The following is a 25909-nucleotide window of genomic DNA, read 5'->3' as shown; positions in this document are numbered from 1 at the left end:
CAATATGCATATTATAATTAGATGTATGATCTGTTTCTAAATTACATCTCTTCTTTCTGTTTTAAAGAAATCACGGCCAATTTTGTGGCCAGCTAATGATCTGTGCTAAATCGGGTAAGAAGATTACACAAAAAGCTTCTTACATTTAATGCAGAATTGACAAACAAAGCTGGATTGCACCAAAAACACCTGTCTTAGCTTTACTGTCAAGACTGCATAGACATATACAGTGGGTATTCGGTCTCCGTTAAATTTTTTACTCTTTGTTTCATTACAAAATGTTCTTTTTTAGCTCATGAATGTAGATATTAATTCAGATATTTTTGCAAATTTTTAAAAAAGAAAACTGGAATATCACATGGTCATTAGTATTCAGACCCTTTTCTGTGACACCCATATTTAACTCACATGCTGTCCGTTTCCTTCTGATCCTCCTGGAGATGATTTTACTCCTTCATTGGAGTCCAGCTGTGTTTAATTAAACTGATTATACTTGATTAGGAAAGGCACACATCTGTCTATATACACCCGCACAATGCATGTCAGAGCACATGGGAATCATGAGGTCTAAGAAAACTGTCCAAGGAGCTCAGAGACCGAATTGTAGCAAGGCCAAACTAACCAATTGTTAGAGAAGAGGTATGGTGAGAGAGGTAAAGAAGAGCCCCGAGATCACTATGGCTGACTGAGCTCCAGAGATGCAGAAGGGAGAAGGGAGAAAGTTCCACAAAGTCATCTGTCACTGCAGCCCTCCACCAGTCGGGGCTTTATGGCAGTGTGTGCCGACATAAGCCTCTGCTCCTATGGAAGCTGCATACTGTTTGCAAAGAAACCCATGAATAACTCCCAGACTATGAGAAATAAGATTCTCTGGTCTGATGAGATGAAGATTGAACTTTTTGGTGTTAATTCTAAGAAAACCAGGCACTGCTCATCACCTGCCAAATACAATCCCAACAGTGAAACATGATGGTGGCAGGAACAGGTGGACTAGTTGGAAGTGAAGAAAAAATGAATGCGAAGTACAGAGATATCCTGATATCCTCTTCAAGAGTGCTCTGGACCTCAGACTGGGCCCAAGGTTTACCTTCCAACAAGACAATGACCCTAAGCACACAGCTAAATAACAAAGCAGAGGCTTGAAAACAACTCTGTGACCATCCCTGACTGGCCCGGCCAGAGCCCTGACCTAAACCCAATTGAGTATCTCTGGAGAGACTTGAAAATGGCTTTCACCAACGTTCACCATCCAACCTGAGGGAACTGGAGAGGATCTGCAAGAAAAGGATCCCCAAATCCAGGTGTGAGAAACTCATGGCTGTACTAGCTGAAAAACTGCTTCTACTCTATACTGAGCAAAGGGTCTGAATACTTATGACCATGTGATATTTCAGTATAATTAATAAATTAGCAAATATATCTACATTTATGTTTTTTCTGTCTAGATGGGTATATTAATGAGCCAAAAAAGAACTTATTTGATCTTACCAATTGGCTGAAATGAAACAAAGAGTTAAAAATATAAGTACAGACCTCATATAAGGAATTCCAAAATCTCTATATGGTGGAGTCGACATCTATACCAAGTTTATGAATGTATCTTCATTTTATAAATTTTTGAAAAATTCTTGTACCCATACATGTTTATGGTAGCAGATATTCCAAAGCCACTTTGTAAATCACTCATTTACTAAAATGATTAAAAATATATTTTTTAATATTTCAAAGTTAACAATATAGCATTTCCTGTCACATATGGTGGTCTGACTCTTAAACCTATTTAGAAGTTCCCTTCTGTTTTATATGAAGCTTCATGTAAAATAATCCTCACCTATATAAAGTAACAGAACTAGTAATGGTCAGACTTTTCTCAATTGGGTAACATTTGGTCGTATCATAATAAAAATTCTAGGTAAACATCCATGCCTTTTACAGCTCTGAAATATTTGAAATTGTATTTTGACTTTTTTTATTGTACCTTTGAGTTTTTCACCAAACATTGTAAGGAAGACGGTAAAGTTTATAGGTCCTGGTGCCTCCTTCACCATATCATCCAGTTCTTCACTCTTCACATTGATACGACCTGGATGAAAGGGGGAAAAAAATAAAAATTCCAGTAAATTCTCTATGACAAGATGACTGCTTTTAAAGGACATCTACCATCAGATATACTGATACTTAAAACGCTTTTATTTACTCCTAGAATGGCAGCATGATGGGAAAAAAATGCAAATGAGTGGGAGGCACTCACAGGCACTGATAATTTATTCATGCTCCCATTATTTTGGCCAGGTCCCGCCTTAGTATCTTTCAGACTGCTGACAGTTTGTAAATTTTTCCCATGCATGCCGAAACTTTACCTGAGAGTTCGCATCCAAGCAAGGAAAATCTCTGCACCATTTGCAGACTAGCGGCCTACGTCACCAGCTTTCCAACAGATACAAAGGCGGGACCTGGCTAAAATCAAAATAATGGGGACGTTCTAGGATTTAAGAAAAATGTTTTAAGAAAGAAGAGAACACAACAAATATGGAGTCTACCATCAGTTTACCTAATAGTAAGTGTCCTTTAAATGGTGATTTCCACAACCAAAAAATACTCAGGATAACAAAATAACACATTCTCTAATTCACTGTTATTAACAAAAATACAGCATTTCACAGATATAAGTCCAACCTGTCTCTATCAGTCCTGGTGTACACAATCCTGGTGTCCCTGGATCCGATCGTAAATCTTCTGACTATGGTTGGACAATTCCCTCTAGCTTATCTTATATTGCAGGAGAAGGGGGAGGGGTAGGAGGCAGGCTGCACTACAGACACAGGCACTTCCTGGTTCAGCCGTGCTTCTAGCAGGGTGGAAAAGACACAGCATCAGATCCTCTACAAACATCATAAGCTCTGGACCTCAGAGGAGGAAGTGACCTAGTAATGCTGACTGTGTTTTATTGATTAGGTAAGGCAGAATAGTTGAGTGTTGTATTCTGTCTTATATCAATCTCATGACTCAGATATGTCTCATCTATCTTTTTCTATGTGTCAGATACTAGTAGACTATAAAGAAGCTAAATGAAAGTGTAGATAAACCCTGGACCCTGATAATCTAATCACAATGTTAGTACACAGCATCTCATAGCACAGAGGTATCATGAAGTGTCTTAGACAGTCCCCACCCACACTGTGGAATATTATACTGACCATCACTGATTTATAGAAGCTAAAACACTATGTGCAATCTACTCAGCTACTTCTACTGTATAAAATGATGCCTGCAGATAGGACACTATGTACAATCGGCTCAGCTCCTCCTGCCCTGTAACATGCTATCATGCTATTGTTATGGTGATAGGTGCTTGTCTGAATATAGATAGCACTTATACACTGGACCTGAAATGCTAAGTGACCTGTTTCTTGTAAAAGAATGTGAATGTTGATGAGAGGCCACAGCCTTTGATTTCATGCCAGGCTGGATGGTGAAATTTCTCTACATTTCTCAGCAAAGATGACTGGTTTATACCAATGGCTTCCATTATTACCGTATTATTTTATGACATTTGCCGCACTAATAACAAAAAACTCCTGGCAATGCCAAAATCTGTAAAGGGATTGGTACTTAAACCCTGCTCATATCCAGACAAGTCATTATTATGGGGAAGTATACAGTCCTATAACTTTCTTCCAAAAAGATGCTTTTATTTGCACATGAGTAAAGTTGCACATGTTCTTCCATGTAAAATTGACTCCTAATATCGGGATCCATAATACATCAGAATTCTATTGCACTAATTAATATTTGGAATAATACACACTACACATCACAATCTACATTAATGAGTGCTGGTACAATTTTGGATACAGTGTTATATCTACAAAGTTTCCAAATATGTAATAAAATAAATTAAGATGAAGAAAACTAATGACTGTATAATGAGTGCAGATTACAGATGAGAACGAGTTCCCGGGAAATATATGCATTATATATAGCTATAAAAGAAACACGTTACTTGTATTTTGTGTGTATCGTTAAATATTTCAGGCTCTCCCATTTCATCAAATAGCAAAAAAATTAGGACTGTTCTTGTATTTTAATACACAACAGGGGAGATGTACTGAAAAAGTACTAATTATATTGGGGTACACAATGAATGGCAGTTTTTTTTAATTGTATTTAGACCATTTAGGTGTCTTAGGCCCAGTTCAAACCTGTATTTTACCTGATTTCAATGAACTTTTAAGTACTTCCGTAAGAGTCATTTCGCACCACGTTTGCTAGGCTTCCATGGTGTCATTCCAGTGGTGGCATTAAAAGTCTGCTGAAATGGGCAATGGAGATTTTAACAGATTCACTAGACTATAATTATCATTTAGTGGCAGAAGATAATAACAATGGCCTGCACACAGGTGTGAACTGTGTCTAACAGTCGAGGAAGCTGCATAAAATTTATCATACCACATGGCACCACTAAGGACAAAGCCTGAAATAATCACAATTCTTTGTTATCTACCAAGAATTGCAATTATTTTCCCTCTCACGCCACCTCCATGCCAAGTAGGAAGAGAGGGGGAATGAAGTGGGTTGTGCCCGGAAGCAGAAAACATAGTCTAAGGCTGGGGAAACACAGGGCCGGCGACATCACTGGGCATACCTGGGCAATTCTGGGGTCCAGACCTGGTAGTGGGGCCCGCATAAGGCTGTACATAACGAATCCATGGGGGTGAGAAGGGTTGTATTTAATGAATCCATAGGGGGCGAGGTGGCTGTATATAAAATAACCATGACAGGGCTGGTGTAATAAACTAGGGAATGTTTTAGGGAACACGAGACAGGAGGAGTTTTAGTTTCTCAATTTTTAATGTCGCCACGTGAGTTCACTGCAAAGGGGCCCATTAAGGCTCTGTTGCCAGGGGCCTAGTGAATCCTGGAGCCATGAGACAGTCCACAGTAACAATGGCAGGTTTCTGCCACAGCTTTACAATATGACTAGCTGTGGACATGGTTGAATTCCACACCCAGAATCTGCAACAATTATTAAAATGCTGCATTTTCTAAACCCGCTGCAGAAATTAGTTACTGCTGTTTTTTTCACAGCACGTGGATGGGATTTGTATAATAATAAATCATATCCCCTATATCTAACAGTTAATCAATGTGAGCTAATTCCACTGCCGCTAACGCACAATAATAATGGGCAACAAATGGTTACTCTAGCATCAAAAAGGAAATATAAAATCCCCATTATTGTTAATTAATTGATAACTGATAAATTAATTGAAGCACCTGCATTTACAAAAATCTGACGCATATCAAACCAATAGGTGGTTCTTCGATTAAGTTCAAAACATGTAAGATTTTTTATTTTGATTTAGTTTAGAATTAAAGTGGACTTTATCTTTATTTTGCTGGATACTGGTAGTGATAGGCGAGCTAAAACCTCCTTTTTATGTCCTTTTTTTGTCCTATTTTCCATTTCTAAAACATATACAGTACAGTAGTATTTGTTGCTCATAATTATCTACCACCCATATCCCCTGGATACAGTTTAATGTGCACTAAGGGTGCATGAAAGATGAAATGTGTTTTGCGTGAAAACTTAAGAAAATAGATTTTTTTTTAAAAATTTATTTTTACTGCACCATATGAAAAAAGTTAGCTTAATGTTTCCTTTTTTTATTTGATAGAATTATTGTCAGTTTAGTGCTCTATGACATGTTGATATGACATTGCGTGATGCCTATTTTTAAATTCCAATGTTTACATATAATTTTGGATTTGTCCCCTCATAAATCTGTCTGCAATCAGATGCCGCCAAAACATAGGTATAATCCATAGACTTTGTGTAGACATTGCATGTATCTACATGACTTTTACACAAAACTATCTAATGGGATTTATCAGAGAATGGTTAAGAGTTAGGAATTAAGCTCAGCTCTTTTTTAAAATGTATATGTCACTATATAGGGTGATGTATGGGAGGGGATTGGGGAAGGGCTGTCAAAATCTGCTTGTGTGCTACTTTTGGAGAGGATTGTGATGTTAATGTTACATTGATCCAAAGCCTCTTTGGAGAGATTACAATTTCTGATAAATTCCATCTTGCTAACAAGATAGACAGAAGCTCACAGAGGTCTCAGATTACATTGAAGCTGTATTGGGAAGGGAGGGGAAGCGGGTATCTTCAGGGCAAGTGTATATTACATATAGACTACAGAAAGGAGAACTCAACAATGGGTAGTGCACAATGTCTGCTCCAATCCAAGATGACCAACAGAAGAGAGCTTAAAGGTTATATTTGGTTCTAAAACTAATGCTTTCAATATTTTGTGAACAGTAGGCCAGATGCAATTTGCCCCACTAATGTGCAGCAGGCCACACATTCATGAAGACTGGATTTTGGCCTTTATGAATGAATGTGGCTCTTCATGTGCCCAAAATGGATGAATGGATGAACATAAATGTGGCAGTTGATGCGAATATGCACCGGAACACCACTTTCTCTACTAGAAAGTGCATATTGCAGCCCGGGCACAATACTAGCACAAACACGCCAGTTTGAACATGTATTTATGTACAGTCTATGCCAGAATTTTGGCGCAGACAGCTCAGTAAATCTGGGCCATTATTCCAAGCCAGAATTAGTGTAGGGAATCCCTATTAAACATTGCAGATTAAGTTGAGGTTCTGAAATTACTCTTTAAATGGTGTCTTCCTCTTCCAAACTCTCCCATTAGTTAAAACCCGGATTGTGTAGGGAACTTTATAACACTTTCATATATAAATTTCCTGTTTTTCAGTGATATTTTATTTTAGAGAAAATAACATTTTTATTGCTATGTAAATTAGCTTCTCGGTATTCCAGTGTGAGCTGGTGTGCAGGTTTTTTTCAATAAACAGCTTCTTTCTGCAAGGAATTCAAGTCCCTGAGAAAACGGGTGGTGTTGTTTGGTTTGGAGAGCATAAAAAAGAAAAAAACAGGTACAACAGCATGCATAACCTTGCCCTGATGCATTATTAAGCTCCGATTAACTAATTTGCATATAAAAAACTACTTTTTCCTAAAATGACAGATCACTAAGAGACAAGAAAGATGGCGGATGTATTTATGGCCGCGAGCTTGCAGCTGTACATACGTGCCCCATAGACGGCGGTGGCTGCGCGGAGTGATACGGGGCTGCACATGTCCTATCTTTCCTCGTGTGCAACGCTCATATGCTGTGTATTTCTGTGGAGAGGGAAGGGGTCAACCCTCCTCCTCTCCAGTGCGCCGGACGTATACATTTGCCTAAATGCAGCCTATATGAAGTAGAAAATGTACCATTGTCTGGCACATAACATATTTAAAGATCATTAAAGGCAGTGAACTCTCTCAGATAAAAATTTAACTCGGAATTGGGAATATATATATTGCTTGGGAAAATATAATGGTCTAGAAATCAGCTAGTCCTTTGTTATCATCATATATTGTTATATTGTTATCATCTATATTGTATAGAACATCAATGATAATAACTAAAGCAATGAAAGCTTTGTCATGGTTTGTAGACATACGTACATATATTCAGTGTGGTGCAGAGACAGCCAATATATCAGTGTATCAATATATATCATAGACGGTATACATCTATATATATTCTGTATATATGTGTGTGTGTGTGTGTATGTAATCTACAAATGGTTATAAGCATGCACAGAAAATAACTAGAATGTAATTGTATTGTAATAAAATTTAACAAGTAAAACTGTGCTTCACCAAACACGTAGAGGATCCAACCCCATAAACAAGAGGATCACATTAAATCAGTTTGGCAGACTTCCCTCTTGGCTCACTGACTTTGACATATCTCCCTTGACTCACGCAGCTTCAGTTTAAGTATAATCATTTCCTACATACTTGAACATGTGAATTTGATTTAGATATCACTTTTCTTTTACCCAGAGCAGCAAATGTGTCTCTCAGGTCTCCTTTATCAATGAAGCCATCTCTGTTCTGGTCCATAATGGTGAAGGCCTAGTGACAAGGAAACAGCACAGCATTAGTAAGATCCCCAGGATCTCCCATCCTCTCTGATCCTCGCTTACAGACTGTGACACATTTCACTTTCAGTTAAAAATAAGCAACAAACAAAGCCTCTGTGAATTAGGCACGTTTAGTATGCTAATGAATCCTGACAAGGGGTTTAATTAAAATACAATTAACCCACCCTAAGTTCCTTGAACTAAATTAATACTAGGCACACTATGCTGCTGGATCGGCTCCAATATACGATTACATACAGCCAGCATTAACTCTCTACTGGAGTTGAATAGACAACAATACCCAGAGCTATAATGACACAGTACACTAAATGCACATCACAAAATTATTTCTCCAATTTACCCAAAGGTTTATGCACAGAATCCAGAAATACTTCTGCATCTGCAGAAAACAACCTTATTTGATCTTGCTACAAACTATAAAATGCTTTAAAAATGATTTTCTTAAGTGTCATTACATTGCTTTACATATTCTAGTCTCTATAACTCCAGTTATATTTACTTATTAACTGGACACTATCCAGCATGCAGTAATTTGAGCCAAAATTCCACCAAACATAAAATCTAGTGAAACTCTCCCTAGTAATTAAATCGTACCTGACCTTTCAATAAACTTCTGCGTAAATCAATAGTACAATACATGAGGAAATAAAACTATTTCTTGTATCACTAATTTTTGCAGTATTTTCTTTTTGTCTCTATCCCTAAACCTCTTTGAGCGTTAGTTCTGATTCTCAGTTGTCTCAGAGCTGGTGGGTGGAGACTAGCTGCTATGATGTCTCCTATACACGACAGCGGACATACAGGAGAATGCGCTTCATAACTCTTTTAGTCAGAAGAAGGTAAGTCATATAGGATATTGTACAGAATGACTAGTATTTATACATATACATACATAGGGTGAGACAGAATCTTCCTAGATAGGCTAAGTACAGTTGGCTCTTTTACACATTCAATTAATTCATAATTCCTTTATTTATATAGGGCACACAGATTCTGCAGAGCTACACAGAGTTTGCCAAATCAGTCCCTGTCCCCATGGGGCTCGTAATCTAATCAACCTACCAGTATGTTTTGGAGTGTGGGAGTAAACCGGAGGACCCAGAGGAAACCCCCGCAATCACGGAGAGAACATACAAACTCTTTGCAGTTACTAATAGCAGAAACAAATAGAAGAGCAACCCATTTATTTTCCTCCTATTAATAATGGATGCATAGCAGAAGATAACAGAAGATAATATTAAAGTCTATTGGGAACAGAAGGTGAATGGGAGACCTTTTAATTTAATTTAAATTTCGCTTAAACAAATATTGTAATGGAAAGTTTAGATACAGGTGTAACCTGCTCACTTTTTTCATTCTTTTATGTCTAAGGACATCTTCCTGCTCTATGCGCTGTGGATGGATGGGACTTGTTGGGACTTGTATCGGAATGTTAGGAGTGAATACATTAAAAGATAAGGTGCTCTGATGACTTACCTGGAGCACCCCAACTAATTAACATACTTTTTATAACTTTATATTGCCTCAATCATGGTTTATAGAGTTAGAATAAAAGAAGTTCTGAGGAGCATAGTTCTTCATCAACTTCTTAGTAGGACATGTCCTTTAAATGGAAAAAGTGGGCAATTTTTAATTCTTGCAATATCACTCTAATTGTGACTCCTATCCATAGGACATAACACAGCTCCATGGACGGAAATATATAAAAAAAAAAACATGGAACAGGGAAAAAAACATTGAAAAAAATATATGGAACAGGAAACAAAGCAAAATAACATAAAGGGTTTGATCCCAAATATATAGTCAAGAGATTTTTTACTTTCCCAAACTACATGACAATTTTCAGTTGAAGTCAAAAGTTTACATACACTATATAAAAAGACACATATACATGTTTTTTATTCTGACATCAGGATAAACCTTCCCTGCTTTAGATAAATTAGTATTACCAAAAGTATTTATATTTGCCAAATGGCAGAATAACTAAGAGGATTTGTCTGTAAAGACACAGTTTACATACATTTAATTAGTATTTGGTACCATTGCCTTTAAACTGTGACCTGGGCTAAACGTTTTGGATCTCCTTCCACAAGCTTCTCACAATAGTTGGTAGGAATTTGGGCCCATTACTCCAGAACAGGTGTAACTGAGCCATGTTTGCAGCCGCCATGCTCCCACCTGCCTTTTCAGCTTTGCCCATGCATTTTTAATAGGACTGAGATCACGTCTTTGTGATGGTCATTCCAAAATATTACCTTTGTTATGCTTAAGCCACTTTGTAACCATTTTTACAGTATGCCTCAGGTCATTGTCCATTTGATTCAAATGCTACCAAGCCTTAACTTCCCTGCTGATATCTTGAGATGTTGCTTCAGTATTGCCACATAGGGGGTCATTTACTAAGGACCGATTCGCTTTCCCGATGTATTACCCGAATATTTCCGATTTGCACCGATTTCCCCTGAATTTCCCCGAGATTTTGGCGCACGCGATCGGATTGTTGCGCATTGGCGCCGGCATGCATGCGACGGAAATCGGGGGGCGTGGCCGAACAAAAACCGATTCGGAAAAACCGCCGCATTTAAAACAAAAAATCTGTTGCGGAGCTTGCACTTACCTTCACTCAGCCCGAGCCGGCTAACTCCAGCACGTTCCGATGCTCTTCAGCACAGCAGCGCCACCTGGTGGACGGCGGAGGAACTACCTTAATGAATCCCGGCTGGACCCGAATCCACCGCAGAGAACGCGCCGCTGGATCGCGAATGGACCGGGTAAGTAAATCTGCCCCATAATGTTCTTTCCTCATGATGGATCTATTTTGTGAAGTGCACCAGTCCCTACTGCAGCAAAACAACCCCACAACATGATGCTGGCACCCTCGTGTTTCAGATCTGCGATGGTGTTCTCAGGCTTGCAAGCTTCTCCATTTTCCTTCAAATGTAACGATGCTTATGGGCAAAGAATCCAATTTTAGATTAGATGACAGGACATGTCTCCAAAAATGAAGGTCTTTGTACCTACTGTATGTATATACTCTAGTCTAACCAGAGATTTTCAGCACAATTTTTATGCTGAAAATTCCCCACTCGGCTTTTACTCGGGTATATAGAAAAATACACTGAGTACTCACCATTCCGACGCCCTGGCCAGCTCATCTTCTATCTTCATGTGTGCGGCAGGTCTGCGACAGCTCCATGGGCAGCGCCTCTTCTTTCTTCATGTCGGCTGCAGATCCGCAACAACTCAGTGCGCACGGCCTGGCCGGCGCACAACTGTGATGTCAGCCATGAAAGGGGAAGGACAGCATTTTCAATTTTCACCTCAGGCACCATAAAGGCTAAAATTAGCCCTGACGAAGAAGCAGTGTGTTTCAGGTCTGCCTTAAAATGCATTAACATTTGTGTCTCTAATTAAAGGGGTATTCCCATTTCAGAAAATTAATGTTATGGTTTGTATAATAAAAAGTTATAAAATTTTCCAATATCATTTCTGTATCAATTCTTCACAGTTTTCTAGATCTCTGCTTGCTGTCTTGCTATAGAAATCTTCATGGTTTACTTCCAGTGGACAGAAATCTGACCATGGCCACACAGGTGCACAGCTCGTTAGTATCATAGAGAGTAATCAGAGATGTGTGTTATAACGAGCAGTGCACCTGTGTGACCATGGAATTGATCAAGGAATTGATACAGAAATTATATTGGAAACTTGTATAACTTTTCATTATGCACACACTAACATTGTGTACACTGAAATGGGAATACCCCTTTGGCTCAGATGTTGCCAATAAACCAATAATCAAAAGCTTACAAAGACATGACATCATCATATGGGCTGTCCCAAATTGTTTAAAGGCATAGTAATCGTAGTGTATGTAAACTTTTGACTTTGCAGAAAGTAATAAAAATTCCTTAAACAATTATCTCTCTCTCTCATGATTCGGGCATTTAGCAAATTTAAATCATTTTGGTAATCCTAATTGACCAAAAACTGGAAAGGTTTGCTCTAAATTTATGTCAGATGGGAAAAACATGTATGTGTATCTTTTTATATAGAGCATGTCAACTTTCAACTGTATACCGCTTAAACTCTTTATTAGATGCTGCATTGAAATTCCATTGTTAACTATTACTTTGAGTTTTCAGGTGATAGAAAAGATGTCACCACAGTTACCTCTTTAAACTCCTGGATCTGGCTTTGATCAAACATGGAGAATACATTGGATCCAGCTCCTTCGACTTTCTTTTTTGCTTTTTTGGGAGACTTAAAAAGAAAGAAAGCAAATGATTTGCATTAATGTGAGGATATACTCTGTACTTTATTTTTAACTGCATGGTTTTAGTATAGCACCACAAAAAACAGTTTTAATGGTTGTTTAAATACTTGGCATACTTTTCATTTATTGGTTTTGACAAAGGTTTTGCATTGGAAGAAAACATTGATTTCTGATTCATTGTACTTTTTCAACTATAGGCCTCATTTACAGGGTCATGTGGTCAACCAAACCAGATCCCTGGTGTAGCACACCGCTGGGTGGAGAAGGGAGGGGGAGTGAGCCGTCCTCACCCCTCCCCTCACAATTGAAAGCTGAGCTCACTGCAACATGATTGGGTGACTTGATGTAGGTGCAAATTGTGCGGCCGGATCATGGACCTCATACGGTTAAGTTCATACAAATCCAAAGGAAGGCATAGAGTCTCCGCACTGTTCAACCTGATGCAGACCCGCACGAGTGTCCTTTTTGGGAATGGGATCTTTGAGGCAATATACTGTCTCCGTGAGGTTCCGACAGCGGTGTTGCTCAGCCCGAACAGAACAGTCCAAAGTAAGCATGTTTAAGAGAAGAAGGCGGCACTCACCGAGCATGTGAAACAACTTCTTTTATTCAAGAGATGGTGCAATACAGGGGAAACACTGGAGCCAGACGGCGACGGGCCATTTCTCGCTCACTGGCGCATCTTAAAGCCGTTGACGTCATCTACTGGGGACGCGCTGCATTTATGCGCCAAAGGCCAGCAGGTGTCGTCAAGGGAACAGCGTACATAAAGTGTGATAGTCGGTTTATAAAAGATAAAATCAAGTGCGACATATCAAATTTAAAAACAAATACAAAATGTATCAAAATACAGCTATAGATAGAAAACTAGTTAAAAATCATTGCAGAGATTAGTGCAAATTCTTATTTATACACATGATACGGCAACGAAGGTAAAGTAGCACGGGCACATATATTACAAGAAGACACTAAAGTCATTCCTGTCATTCATGCCCAATGGCTCCATGGCATCGAACCTAATAATATATCTACTTTAACGTTGCATTAGAATTTTGTTTCTGTTACCTCCTAATGGGTCCGCGGCCACTGTTTCAATAGCTGCAAACTTCAAAACATTGGGGTTACCACCATGACAGGTCCTCGCATGTTCAATCAGACTTGGGCAACCATTCCCATTTCCAATTGACCTTTGATGTTCTTTAAATCGTACATTTAGTCTACGTATCGTTTTACCGATATAAAAAAAGTTACAGGGGCAAAAAATTATGTATACAATATAGATAGACTTGCAAGAGATGAAAGATTTAACTTTCTGTGTTTGTCCTCCAAATTTGATCCATTTAAGTTGACTATTAAAGCTACAGCTGCTACATCCACCACATACGGTTAAGTGCATCGGGCCCAAGGGTAGGTTCTAACCACATTCAATTTGAACATATATAGGCTAGGCTAGATATGTTTAAAAACACATAATGGATTACAATGGTAACATACTGCATAGCACATTTTCATTAAATTCTAAAGCAGTTGTTCATGATTATACCAGAATGTGCTGGTTTCTGACATACATGCTCTGAGAAATGGGTTTTCCTTCATACCCTGCTCTAGACCAGATCTCCCCAGCCCAATCCTGGTGCAGTCCCTTCCTACATGCTTTCAGTGTAGCTTGTTGGATAATATGCCTCAATCCTTTCCACTCATAGTAAATCAGGTCCAAACACGCTGGCCTGGATAGTAGGGGGAATCTATTAAGACTGGTGTTTTTCAATGCCAGTCTTAATATTCCATATCCAGACACAAGACCAAACAATTGAGGCAAAAAAAATCTAGCTCTTTATGCAAAATTCTTTATTTATCCAAAATTTTGCAAAGACACATCAACAATCAAAAGTGCAAGTGCAATCAAAAGTTCATAAATAGTCCTTTTAGCAGTAGTTATCAGCTCCACCCATCATAAATTTAAAGAGACACATCCTAAAAGAACGTTAGCACAAGCTAAAAGAACTTTTTATGGAATTCTGATTGCACTGCTGATATGATGGTATGGCTATTATATATTTTTGATAATTGAAGAATTTTGCATATTGGCCAGCATCATTTGGTCTAGTATCTGGATATGCTACCATTGTGGAAGGATCTCCTAGACCAGCGATGGCGAACCTATGGCACGCGTGCCACATGCGGCACGCAGAGCTGTTCCTGTGGGCACGCGGGAGCGCTGAATGTTATTGTGGTTCCCATAGAAACCACTGCCGGGAGAAGAGAGCAGCATGATACAGCTGCTCCCACATAATAGAATTGGGCAGGGGCATAAGGATCTGGCCCTTAGATACAGGGGTCCAGCGGCTGCACTGTTCAATGTGCTCTTTTGGGACCCCTGAGCACAGTAATATCGGTAGGAAGGCAGTCATTGCTCTGCCTTCCCCCCTGCTAAAGCCGGGACTCACACAGAGGGCTGGTCACCTGACCCGACCAGCCAATAGGAGAGGAGAGGAGGGAAGAGGAATCACCAGAGCCCGGGCTGCATGTAGCTGCAGTATAGAAAGGTAATAAATGACATAAATAAAGTGTAGCATCAGCTCATTCTCCCCTTCTCCCCTGCTATCCTGTTAATATAAACTACATCATGCAGCTATTCATATCTTTCCAGCACCCTCATATCTATCTATCTCTCTGTCTCTCTCATATCTATCTATCTATCTCCTATCTATCTATCTATGTATCTATCTATGTATGTATCTATCTATCTATCTATCTATGTATCTATCTATCTATGTATCTATCTATTATGTATCATCTATCTATTATGTATCATCTATCTATCTATCTATCTATCTATCTATCTATCTATCATCTATCTATCTATCTCCTATCTATCATCTATCTATCTCATATCTATCTATCTATCTATGTATCTATCTATCTATCTCCTATCTATCTATCTATCTATCTATCATCTCATATCTATGTATCTATCTATGTATCTATCTATCTATGTATCTATCTATGTATCTATCTATGTATCTATCTATCTATCTATGTATCTATCTATCTCCTATCTATCTATCTATCTATGTATCTATCTATCTCCTATCTATCTATCTCATATCTATCTATCTCATATCTATCTATCTATCTATCTATCTCATATCTATCTATCTATGTATCTATCTATCTCCTATCTATCTATCTATCTATCTATGTATCTATCTATCTCCTATCTATCTATCTATCTATCTATCTATCTATCTATGTATCTATCTATCTATCTATCTATCTATCTATCTATCTATCTATCATCTCATATCTATGTATCTATCTATGTATGTATCTATGTATCTATCTATGTATGTATCTATGTATCTATCTATGTATCTATCTATGTATCTAACTATGTATCTATCTTTCCATCTATCTATCTATCTATCTATCTCATATCTATCTATCTATCTATCTATCTATCTCATATCTATCTATCTCCTATCTATCTATCTATCTATGTATCTATCTATCATCTATCTCATATCTATCTATCTATCTATCTCATATCTATCTATCTATCTCATATCTATCTATCTATCTCATATCTATCTATCTCTCTCTCATATCTATCTCTCTGTCTCTCTCATATCTATGTATCTAGAAAAATGATCTATCTATCTATCAGGGCCCACTGGTGTCTTGTTACACCACTGGGATTGGGGTCACATATAAAGGTCAGCAGACCCCTATATGTGACATATGACATAGCTATAAATAAAATACATCAATATTAAAATGGGGCAATTCTCTCTATAATGCTGGTTATCAGCTGCAGGTGTACCTGAGCTCTGCCCCAATCCTTACCCTGAACAGTATACAACAGTTTTAGGCGAGCAGCGGACAACAGTACACTGCCAGGATTTTTTAACGTTTATTACAGAAGTCCCTATATAAAACACCTATGTGTTGTTTTTTTTAAATTTTTGTCTTGGCACTTTGCTATAAGTAAGTTGGGTTTGAGTTGCATTTTGGGCACTCGGCCTCTAAAAGGTTCGCCATCACTGTCCTAGACCAATACATATACCATATTGAACATCTTAATCTTAATATTCCCCCACACTGCATGCAGCAGTTTGGATCTACCAAGAGGTTCCAGCCTCTTAGCAGATTTGGAAGTGATCTCTGCCACGTCTGACCTTGCGGAGATTTCAGCTAAACATTTCATGTCAAGGGAGCGTCTTGTGCAGGTAGCTTAAGAGCCAGTACCATAAATTATACATTATTATTAGTGGGTCTGGAAAACATTTTGAATTACATCCTGCTGTTTCAAGGTACGAGATGAGCAAACGCCAACCGGATTGATAGTTCGGCAGACAATCTGGCAATATGTCCGAGTTGTGTTGCGCGCGAAACGGAAAGTTTGGGTCCCCTCATCTGTAAAAATATCTTCTCAGTGTACATGTAGGTCAAGTTAACTAATGTTAATTAAAATTAGTTCTATTTACCATAAGTTCTTACTTTGAAGAAAACTAATTTGCACAATGTGAATATGACTTTATCAGAAATACATTACATCACCTTATGCCACAATACTGCTTGGAGAATGGAGTGAAGCTACAACGTCTACCCTAAAAATTTGTATTTCTTGTTTATTTCTTTAAATTGACCAGTTTTAGTTGCATGTAACTAGATTCCCACAAACTGAGGTTTGGAGCAAGTTTTATAAGTTCACAGAAGAACCATTAAAATTCCAAATTCAACCTCTTTTACACCCTTGTACTCTTGCCGCTATATGCTCAGATAATGACACCGCCATGTATTTCAAGTCATGTGCAGAACACACACGATCTGTGATTGCAGCTGTCTCTCCTAATACTTTGTATCAACAACTTTTTTCTTAATAATGAATCAATTACAAAGACGTGCAAAGTTCAACACTCATTTTGGTTATGTGGATGATTTTAAAGAATTTTATGTTAATTGTAAATGTTGACTTTTTTTTTAATAACCAATAGTCTAGGAGGAGAGCTGCACATTATTTGATTCACAGGTTAAGACTGTTAAATCACACATGCTTATTAAACAACATAAATTAAGATAACACATAAACCAGTGATAGATCTGGGTGTGACCTCACATTCTCATGCAAGCAAGAGCCTAAAAGTCTCCCCATGGTACTCCTAATCTCTAGACGGGAAAATCATTGAGGGTGGTTTGAGTTTTATAGGATATTGTTCTGCTGAACTATGTAATGACTTCTATTTTATAATTGCTCAGCGTCTACGGGAGGAGTCCTGGCTTGACATGTGTTTATGTGTAAAACAATTCTGAAGACTTTAATGTGAAGTATACAATCTTTGAATACTTAGTTCTTATCATATAATTATGATACATTATATGATAAAACTGATACAAGTAAATATGGTTTATGTCAAATGGGGCCACAGTTATTTAAAGTTATGAAGGATAGAATTAGATTCAACTATTTGGACCTAGGGTTGACAGAGCCATTTTTTATCCCTACTTTCTTCTTTAACATATACGTAAAGTAAAACCCCCAATGTCTTAGATTAATAGTTAGTGGATTGAATAAAGTTTAGCATTCTACACTCAGATATCACAGTTGATCCAGAAGAAGAAGAATGGTTGTCTCATAACTTATCCTCCATTCACAAGATAGTTGTGGGTGCAGTTAAAAAAACTTTAAAATAGCTGGTACGGCGCTAATAGGACATCTCTCTAGGGCAGTGGTTCTTAGCCGAGATTCTATCAAACACTAGATGTTCAGTGAGTCGGTCTCAGGAGTTCGGCAGAGCCTCCGCCATGGAGGTCAAGACACGTATTTGATTTATCACTAAAGAAGGGTTCGGTGAATGTGCATTTGAAACTAGTTGGTTTGGTACCTCAAACAAGGTTAAGAACTACAGCTCTAGGGTTATCTTCAATCCAATTGTACTTGAAGAAGGGCTGATCCAGCCTGAAACATTTTTACCCTATTGGAAATTAAAGCATTTTTCTTTAATCCATGGAGTGATATCCTAATAAAGCCATATCAGCTATTTTTAAAGTTTTTAACCGCACCCACAACTACATCCACCGATGTCCGATTCTATTATGAAGACGATGCTGGAAATCTGGGGTGGCTACCATCTCCTTATATTTGCTATACACTTCTAATAAATCCTTTTTGATATAAGCATAAAGAATCAATGGCACCACCTCCTCACCATAATAAAGCCTTTTTAAGGTGAGCACATTTCTTTACGGGATATGTTACCAACCCTGTTATTACCCCTTGTTTGCTTTTTTTATTTTGTCTAATAAAATTACATGAGGTGCCGTCCTCTTGTTGTCTCCATTTTTTATCTTAATTTTTTTGTACCATTCACAAGATAACTTTCTCACTTTCACAACAATCAGAAATCATGATATTAGGAGAGCTGTGTTTTCGTGGAGAGGGTATTGTAGCAATATGTAATATGTTCATACAACCGGAGATACGGGAGGTTAAAGACATAGTTGGGAATGTGAGTTGCAGATTAAGATCCAATTCCTAACATTTCTCAAACTGCCTGTAAATAGCGTAGAGAACCACAAGACAGTGATATGAAAGATGAGATTCTTATTTTTAAGAAGCTACTATAAGGATGGTGCTAGGTCCTATAGAACTTAAGATATGGGGCATCTGAAGTGACACTCCCCCTGCAGGCTCTAAAGGTGAATCAAGGATGCCTGTTTTCAGCTCATTTGCTCATCATTGGAGGTGTGTTTTTTTTTTTATAGGTAGAAGGGTGAGATTTAACAGAGTTAATGCCAGAAAGGATAATAAACTACCTGAAGGATCTGGTAGTTTAGTGGGATAAAAGGTAGTAATAGGGCCCCTTTAATGTACCATCAAAATCATGCAGGATAAACCAGGGACACTTAGGGCTCTTTCACATTGGTGTTGTTTTTCACGTCCGTGGTTCAATTTTTTCCATGGATGCCTCACATAGTCATTGATTTCTATGGGTGTTTTCACATTGGCTTGTATTTTCACTGATCCGTTGTCCGTGCAAAAAAATGATGAAACATGTCCTATTTTTTTCACAGATCCAGATCACAAAAGGCAATAGAAATCTATGGGTCTGCAAAGAAAACTGATGAAACATCATTTTTTTTCACTGATGAGGCTGAAAAACCAGATGTGATATTTTCAAAGCAATGTTAGAGACAAAATGGAAGAAAAACTGAGACACAAGAGAGACAAAACGCAATGGATGCACAACTGAAGCTGAGAACCAACGTCAATATATAAGAGCCCTTACTCATAGATCCAGGCGCTGAGCCTGTGACTGTGGTCATTTTCTTATCTTTGTGATGCATTTGCTTCTTCCTTATTAAATACACTTTTAAAATTATGCTAATGTGCCTGAGAGGTTACCCTAACCCCTGTATGATCTGGCTTTATGGACAGTTACACTATCTCACCCTCCTCCCTGCTTTCTCAGCAATTGTGCAGTTCCTGCTTTCTGCTTACTTGGCAATAGTCATGACCATTTTTCAATTAATTATTAATATTTTTCACAAAAAAGTATGTTGCTTCTCTATACCAAGATCCAAATTGTGTCATTGTGCTGCTCCACATTCAGCTTTATTTTTCACAAAAAGATATTTAGGTGAAAAAAATTCTCAGTACTCTTTGAAAGAGTACACTGTTCCAAAGGATAGAAATATCCTGAAAGAGAACTAGGTAATATCCTGAGTGAAAGTGAACACTGTGATGAAAACGGACAAAAAAAAAATCATTCTCATAGCTCACGAATGTCTAACAGAACTAAGCTTCACACTGTCTCGAACTTCAAGGCCTCTTCCTAGAAAACTCTGTCATGAACTTTCTTTTTGTCTGATGTCTATTATTTTTACATGGACATGTTGATTTCTCAGCTCAGGTGGTACATTCCAGACGGTTTATCAGGAGAGCATCTATTTTCAGACATATGAATCACTGGCCCCAAAATCCTCCTGCATACACAGCTCAGTCCGAAGTGTCGCCAAGCTCAATAAACCCTCCCTGGGCTCATGGAATATAAAAATAGAAAATACTTTTATGTCACCCTCAGTTACATTCCAGTGTTTTACTTAAAACAACACGTCCTCCGCTCAGTAAATTTGTGTGGTCTCATTGCACACGTCATTACTGTTTGTCAGTATCCAACAGCTCAAGCTAAACGTGTAATTATTTTCACTCCGCCGCTTTTGTGTGGACTAATCCTTTGAAAGTAGATTTACCAACCATTTGAAATATTACGATGCCTTCAACATTTCTATAATATTGAAGAATCCCTTCAGACATCAGAAAGAACAAATTCCCAGCAGAGTTCATTTGACATAATTACTACTTGAACATTTCTAGAGGATTATAAAAACAATTATCAGCTTTTTCCACATCCTTCTAACGCTAAGACAAATACACTTATTTCATTTCTGAGCATTTTATCCATTTCCATCCATCAGAGAGGCACAAAATAAATACATAATAATCTCAACAAAAAAAAAAATTACCCAATTAATTCTGACCTGTGGAACAAAATCAGATTTAGCTTCAATCGTGGAGGCCAGACTAGGTCATCCGCTTCATCTCAATAGTAAAATTTTACTCCTTTATCTCACATCTAACAGATGTATTGAGGAAACCAACAAACAGATATCAGATGTTGGGAGAAGAAAAGAGCAAAATGAACTATGGAGAAGGAAAATGGTATGGAGAAGGAAGCATCAGTGATGGGACATCTTCTTTCGAACACTGAGACTACTTTTCTTAAGGGGGTATTTATGACACATCTACAGGAAATGTCATGAGTACCTGATGATAGTCCCACCTCTGAGACCCACACTCGTCTTTACAACAAGGGTTTTCGGACCCCCATATGATGGCCAGGCAGAATGTAGAGGCTGGTGTAAATGAGGGCTAATCTTAATTCAAGGTGGCATGGTGGCTGAGTGGGTAGCTCTTCTGCCTTGCAGCTCTGGGGTCTTGGGTTCTAATCCCACCCAGGTCAACATATGCAAAGAGTTTGTATGTTCTGTCTGTGTTTGCGTGGGTTTCCTCCAGGTCCTTCGGTTTTCTCCCACACTCCAAAACATACTGCTAGGTTGTTTAGATTGTGAGCCCCATGGGGACAGGGACCAATTTGTCATGCTTTGTGCAGCACTGCATAATCTGTGTGCGCTATATAAATAAAAAAATATTATTATTAAACCAAATACATGAGGATGTTTATTCCAGGTCATTGCCCCATGTAAATATGGAAGTGATCATCCTTTGGTTGTTTGGCATCTTGTTGCATCTTTTGTGTAAGCTAAAAACTCATCAGTGTTGGTAGCACCTCAATTTATAATGATGCAGATAATATTCAAACTGTATAGAGACTGGACAACTGAAACTATGATCGTCTGTCTCCACAATTTGTATAAGATGGGGTATGTAAAGGGACTTAACCAAGTTCCGATTGACTTATTATATTATCAGTCTCCAGCTGAATCCACGGCAGCCACCAAATTCCATGGGATTTCATCCCGCTACCATGGTTTAAAGCCGCATCAGAAACGTCCCTTACTATATATCTACTCATAACAATAGAGAAGCTGGATTGATACCCTTTAACATTTCTATGGTGCCCACCTAGCATTTATTATTGAGTGGACATAAAAAAGTAGAGTCACAGCGCTGTATAAATAATGTATATCAAATTATAGATATGAATTTTAAACCCAAAGCTCATTATGCTTGTACATTATCCAAATATCTTGTAGCTACATTCTGTACCAGGAGAACTAGGTCAAGTTTGATGGTATGTGATTGACCATTACAGGTAGTCCTTGGGTTACTTACAAGACAGGTTCTGTGGGTATATATTTGTATGTAAGTCAGAACAGGTAGATTTTATTTTGCCTTCATGAAGATAAGATTTTCTAAATTTTGGGTTGTCATTGGAACAAGGGATATCAATATAATTTAATTGTAGACACATTACAGTTGATCATTGCAACCTGGGACTAAAGTACAATAAGTAACTAGTATCCAGAAGGTTTCACCAGAGGTAACAGTCCCCAGGTAAAGGTCTGCCTGTAACTGGGAGTCATCTATAAGTCTGATGTCCTTCCTGTATTGGTGTTATACATATAAGAGATCAGGCTGTATATACATATAAGATAATCATATATATATATAATTTATAGTGGATTTACCACACAATCTCCCTATACATTATGTCGGATATTGGTGCCAGGGTTAACTAAAACCTGTTGGTACATATCTGGATTTTGTGTATCTTATATTATTTGATACATTTCTGTCCCATAAAAAATAATTCCACTAACACATCTCAGAGAAAGGTGAGGTCATTACTCATAATTATATGGAGCATATCTAGGGAGGTTTTCACGTTATGTTATGCTCTTGCATTTGTGTGTTTATATGTATTTTAATGGTCTCAATTTTTAGTATACATTGCAATGGTTAGTAAAATATTTTTGTTGCATTTATTAAAAAAACTGATGGAAATTCATTTTGTTGCAAGGCCCAGTTGTTACCAGTAGTATTGGACCTCTAACTATGGTACTGACTATATTATAATTTTGAGTCCTCGATATGTTGTATAAGTGGCTTTGCAGGAAAGCTAATGCTCTGTTCACACTATGATTGTGGTATACAACAAGCATAGAGTACATCAGGGAACTCGATTAACACAAAATAGTTCCATACATACCTATTACATGTCACATAAAGCTATAACACTACAAGCACACAAATAAGTGTCAAATACTATAATGCTCATGTAGCAGGTCTTACCATGTTGCTGCTGCTCCCTTGCCCACCTCAGTGCCAACTATCAAGCCAGCTACATCCATAGTCATTGTCTTTTTATAGTGCTGCCCAGGATTAAATACGTTTGTTCCAAGTTTAGACAATAGATGTAAGGTTGGAAAAGTTCAGTAATTGGATCTCAGAATTATCCAAGGCATCTGTCCCAGGGGCCATTGTTTTCCAGAGAAATATAAGTTGATTTTGGGAAATCCTTTAGTACTCAGCATCTTACAGGACCTGTAAACTTTTATTGGAATGACAGCTGTGAGTAAAAGCCGTCATAGACGCAAACAGTAGAGAATATAAAGCCCTCAATGTGATCTTACACTGGATCTGATTTGTGTGCTTTTCATTTATAACATTTTTGTTATATAAATAATATTAATAAACCTCACTGGGAATTTATTATTAGGCAGGCTCCATGTCTTTGGAGCCACGCTGCTGTCAGATTAATTTAAGTGGTTTTGGCCCTCTAAAGGAAATTTACTTTTAAGATAAAGCAAGATAAGCCAGGGAAACTTACTCATAGATCCAGGTACCTTGACTGTGGTAATCGTCCCATATTTGTTATCCATGGTCTGCTTCCTTCTGAAATCAACTTGTAAAATTATGCCAATGAGCCTGAGAGGCTACCCTAGCCCCTATGTGATCCGGCTATACAGGCTGTTATACTGCCAAACTCTCAAACTCACGCAGGGGGAGTGCGAGTCAGTGTAACAAGCTGAAAAGCCAGATTAAAGAGGGGCTCATTAGCATAATTTTACAAGTTGTACTTCACATAAGCCTGGAGGGGACTGTGGTGACTTTGTTACTTTTTAATGCAAAAAAGTCACAGTTAATAAGTCTGGCCTCACGCAGCCTTGCACTAGCCGAAAGATTGATACATTTTTTGGTAAGTGCTGCTAAGTTCCAATAGCCTAGTGCAACTTTTTGATGTCAAAAAGTCACAAAATCTGAGATGCTACTTTTTTACACCAAAACAGCTCAGCAAATATAATGATGAATAACCTCAATACTCTTTATTCTGCAAACAGAACATTCCAAAGGATGCTACACACTTTAAGATAAGGCACAAGTACAAATCGGGTAAAGAGTGCAAAGTTATCCCAAAGTTCAAGGAAGACTATATAGCACTTCCAATAAAATGTAGAAATCTCCATTTATGAAATAGTTAAAGAGGCCATTAGCATGCAGACTCAAACAAAGACCTACGCGTTTCCAACAGTTTTCTCAATTATGGAATATCATGAATATTGGAACTTTGTTTGAAACATATAGGTGGGTCTGTATTTTTGAGCCTACATGTTAACGGCCTCTTTAATGATTTCATAAATAAAGATTTCTACATTTTTTGGAAGTGCTGTAGCATTCTCCCTGAACTTTGGGGTTACTTCTCATGTGTTTATTCTGCAGATCAGTAGATCCCATAACTATCATACATATTTATATATATATTTTTGTTATTTTTGTTATATGTTTTACTACATCTAAAAATATTTGAGAATAACTATGAATACTTTGTGCCCCCATGTTCTGCCACCTGTAACTTTTTTATTTTCCCCATGCATTGAGATGTATCTTTACGGGGGAAGTTGTCATTTTGATTGATTATATTAATATATTTGGGGTGGCACAAAAATATCCACCATATGTCATTTCACCGGTTGTCAAAGTGGCAGAGTCCACCCAGGGATGCCATATGTAAGGGATAATGATACGGGGATCCCAACGACACCCAACAGGTATTACAGGACTATATCCAAATCAATAAATCCAAAGGTATCAGTGCATGGCACAAAGAAATTAATCGAGACACACATAGTGGTATCCTGGAAGACTTCTGCTTTATTGTCTGACAACAAACTTCTTCCTATGGTTAATTCATGTGGTCAAGAACAGGGAACCAGTTAATGTTAGACATTACAGAATAAACGTGGTCACATCTTGTGATTATTGGCAGGTAGCCCAGACATACATATTATTACATACGTAACATTATTTGTTCTTGTACTATGCTGATAACTGCAAATTAGGCTACTTCCTCATTTACATATAGCAAAGCTGAAGCTGAAGCAGACAAAATGGTTGTGAAGCAGATAAGACAAAATAAGATGGAAGATAAAGGGCAAAATGAGAATGGTAGATGACAGATATGAAAATTCTCTTTCACACCTATATAAGCTTTAAGGCTCATTCAAACAGGCGTTTTTGAAATACATATGCTGTCTGATTATATTTGCAGATAGCATACGAACCCATTAATTTTATGGGTCTGTTCACATGACTGGTGATATACGAATGTGAAAAAAACGGATGCAGACACAATACAGACTGCACACGGTCAAGTCTGCATTTTTCATGGATACTCTACGGTCACGCCCTTTGGTGTAGGGGCCATGGGGTTAATTGGTTGGATTTTATAGAAATACATTAAAACTTGATATAAATTTCCATTTACTCTGAGATGGAAAAAAAACAGTAAGTCTACAGGATTTGCAGTATTGATCTAGGCCTATAGGCTCTGAACATTGTCAAGTCAAATAAATTGTCGAAAAATAGACATCTGTTTTCCTTGCACAACTATTGTATGGTAAAATGGAAACATCAGGTGTTTTATGCTACGTGTCTGCACTCCATGATGTATGGAATAATTACTTGCCATTGGCAAAATGTGTCATAATCAATCATGTTTGTATTGTCAGCAAGAAAAATGCGTATTTATAGTTGGTATATGTCCAGCGATGGATAGCTCAGTCTTTTTACCTTTG

At 37.8% G+C, this 25909-nt stretch overlaps 1 protein-coding gene across 1 annotated transcript in view; it reads right to left on the bottom strand.

Annotated features, from left to right (window-relative positions):
- The window catches only part of MYL10 (myosin light chain 10), a 38798-nt gene extending 15573 nt beyond the window's left edge, over positions 1-23225 (bottom strand). Inside the window, exons 1-4 of the mRNA XM_072138169.1 lie at positions 23127-23225; positions 12208-12297; positions 7930-8005; positions 1979-2083 (exon numbers count right to left, since the gene is read on the bottom strand). Of these exons, the coding sequence (XP_071994270.1) occupies positions 1979-2083; positions 7930-8005; positions 12208-12297; positions 23127-23129 (274 nt within the window). The 5' untranslated portion in view covers positions 23130-23225. The remainder of the gene's footprint in view (positions 1-1978; positions 2084-7929; positions 8006-12207; positions 12298-23126) is intronic.
- Positions 23226-25909: the final 2684 nt, after the last annotated feature.

This window comes from Engystomops pustulosus, chromosome 2, assembly GCF_040894005.1.
Source record: "Engystomops pustulosus chromosome 2, aEngPut4.maternal, whole genome shotgun sequence".
NCBI classification, from domain to species: domain Eukaryota; kingdom Metazoa; phylum Chordata; class Amphibia; order Anura; family Leptodactylidae; genus Engystomops; species Engystomops pustulosus.
This window is presented reverse-complemented; position numbering and strand designations above follow the sequence as displayed.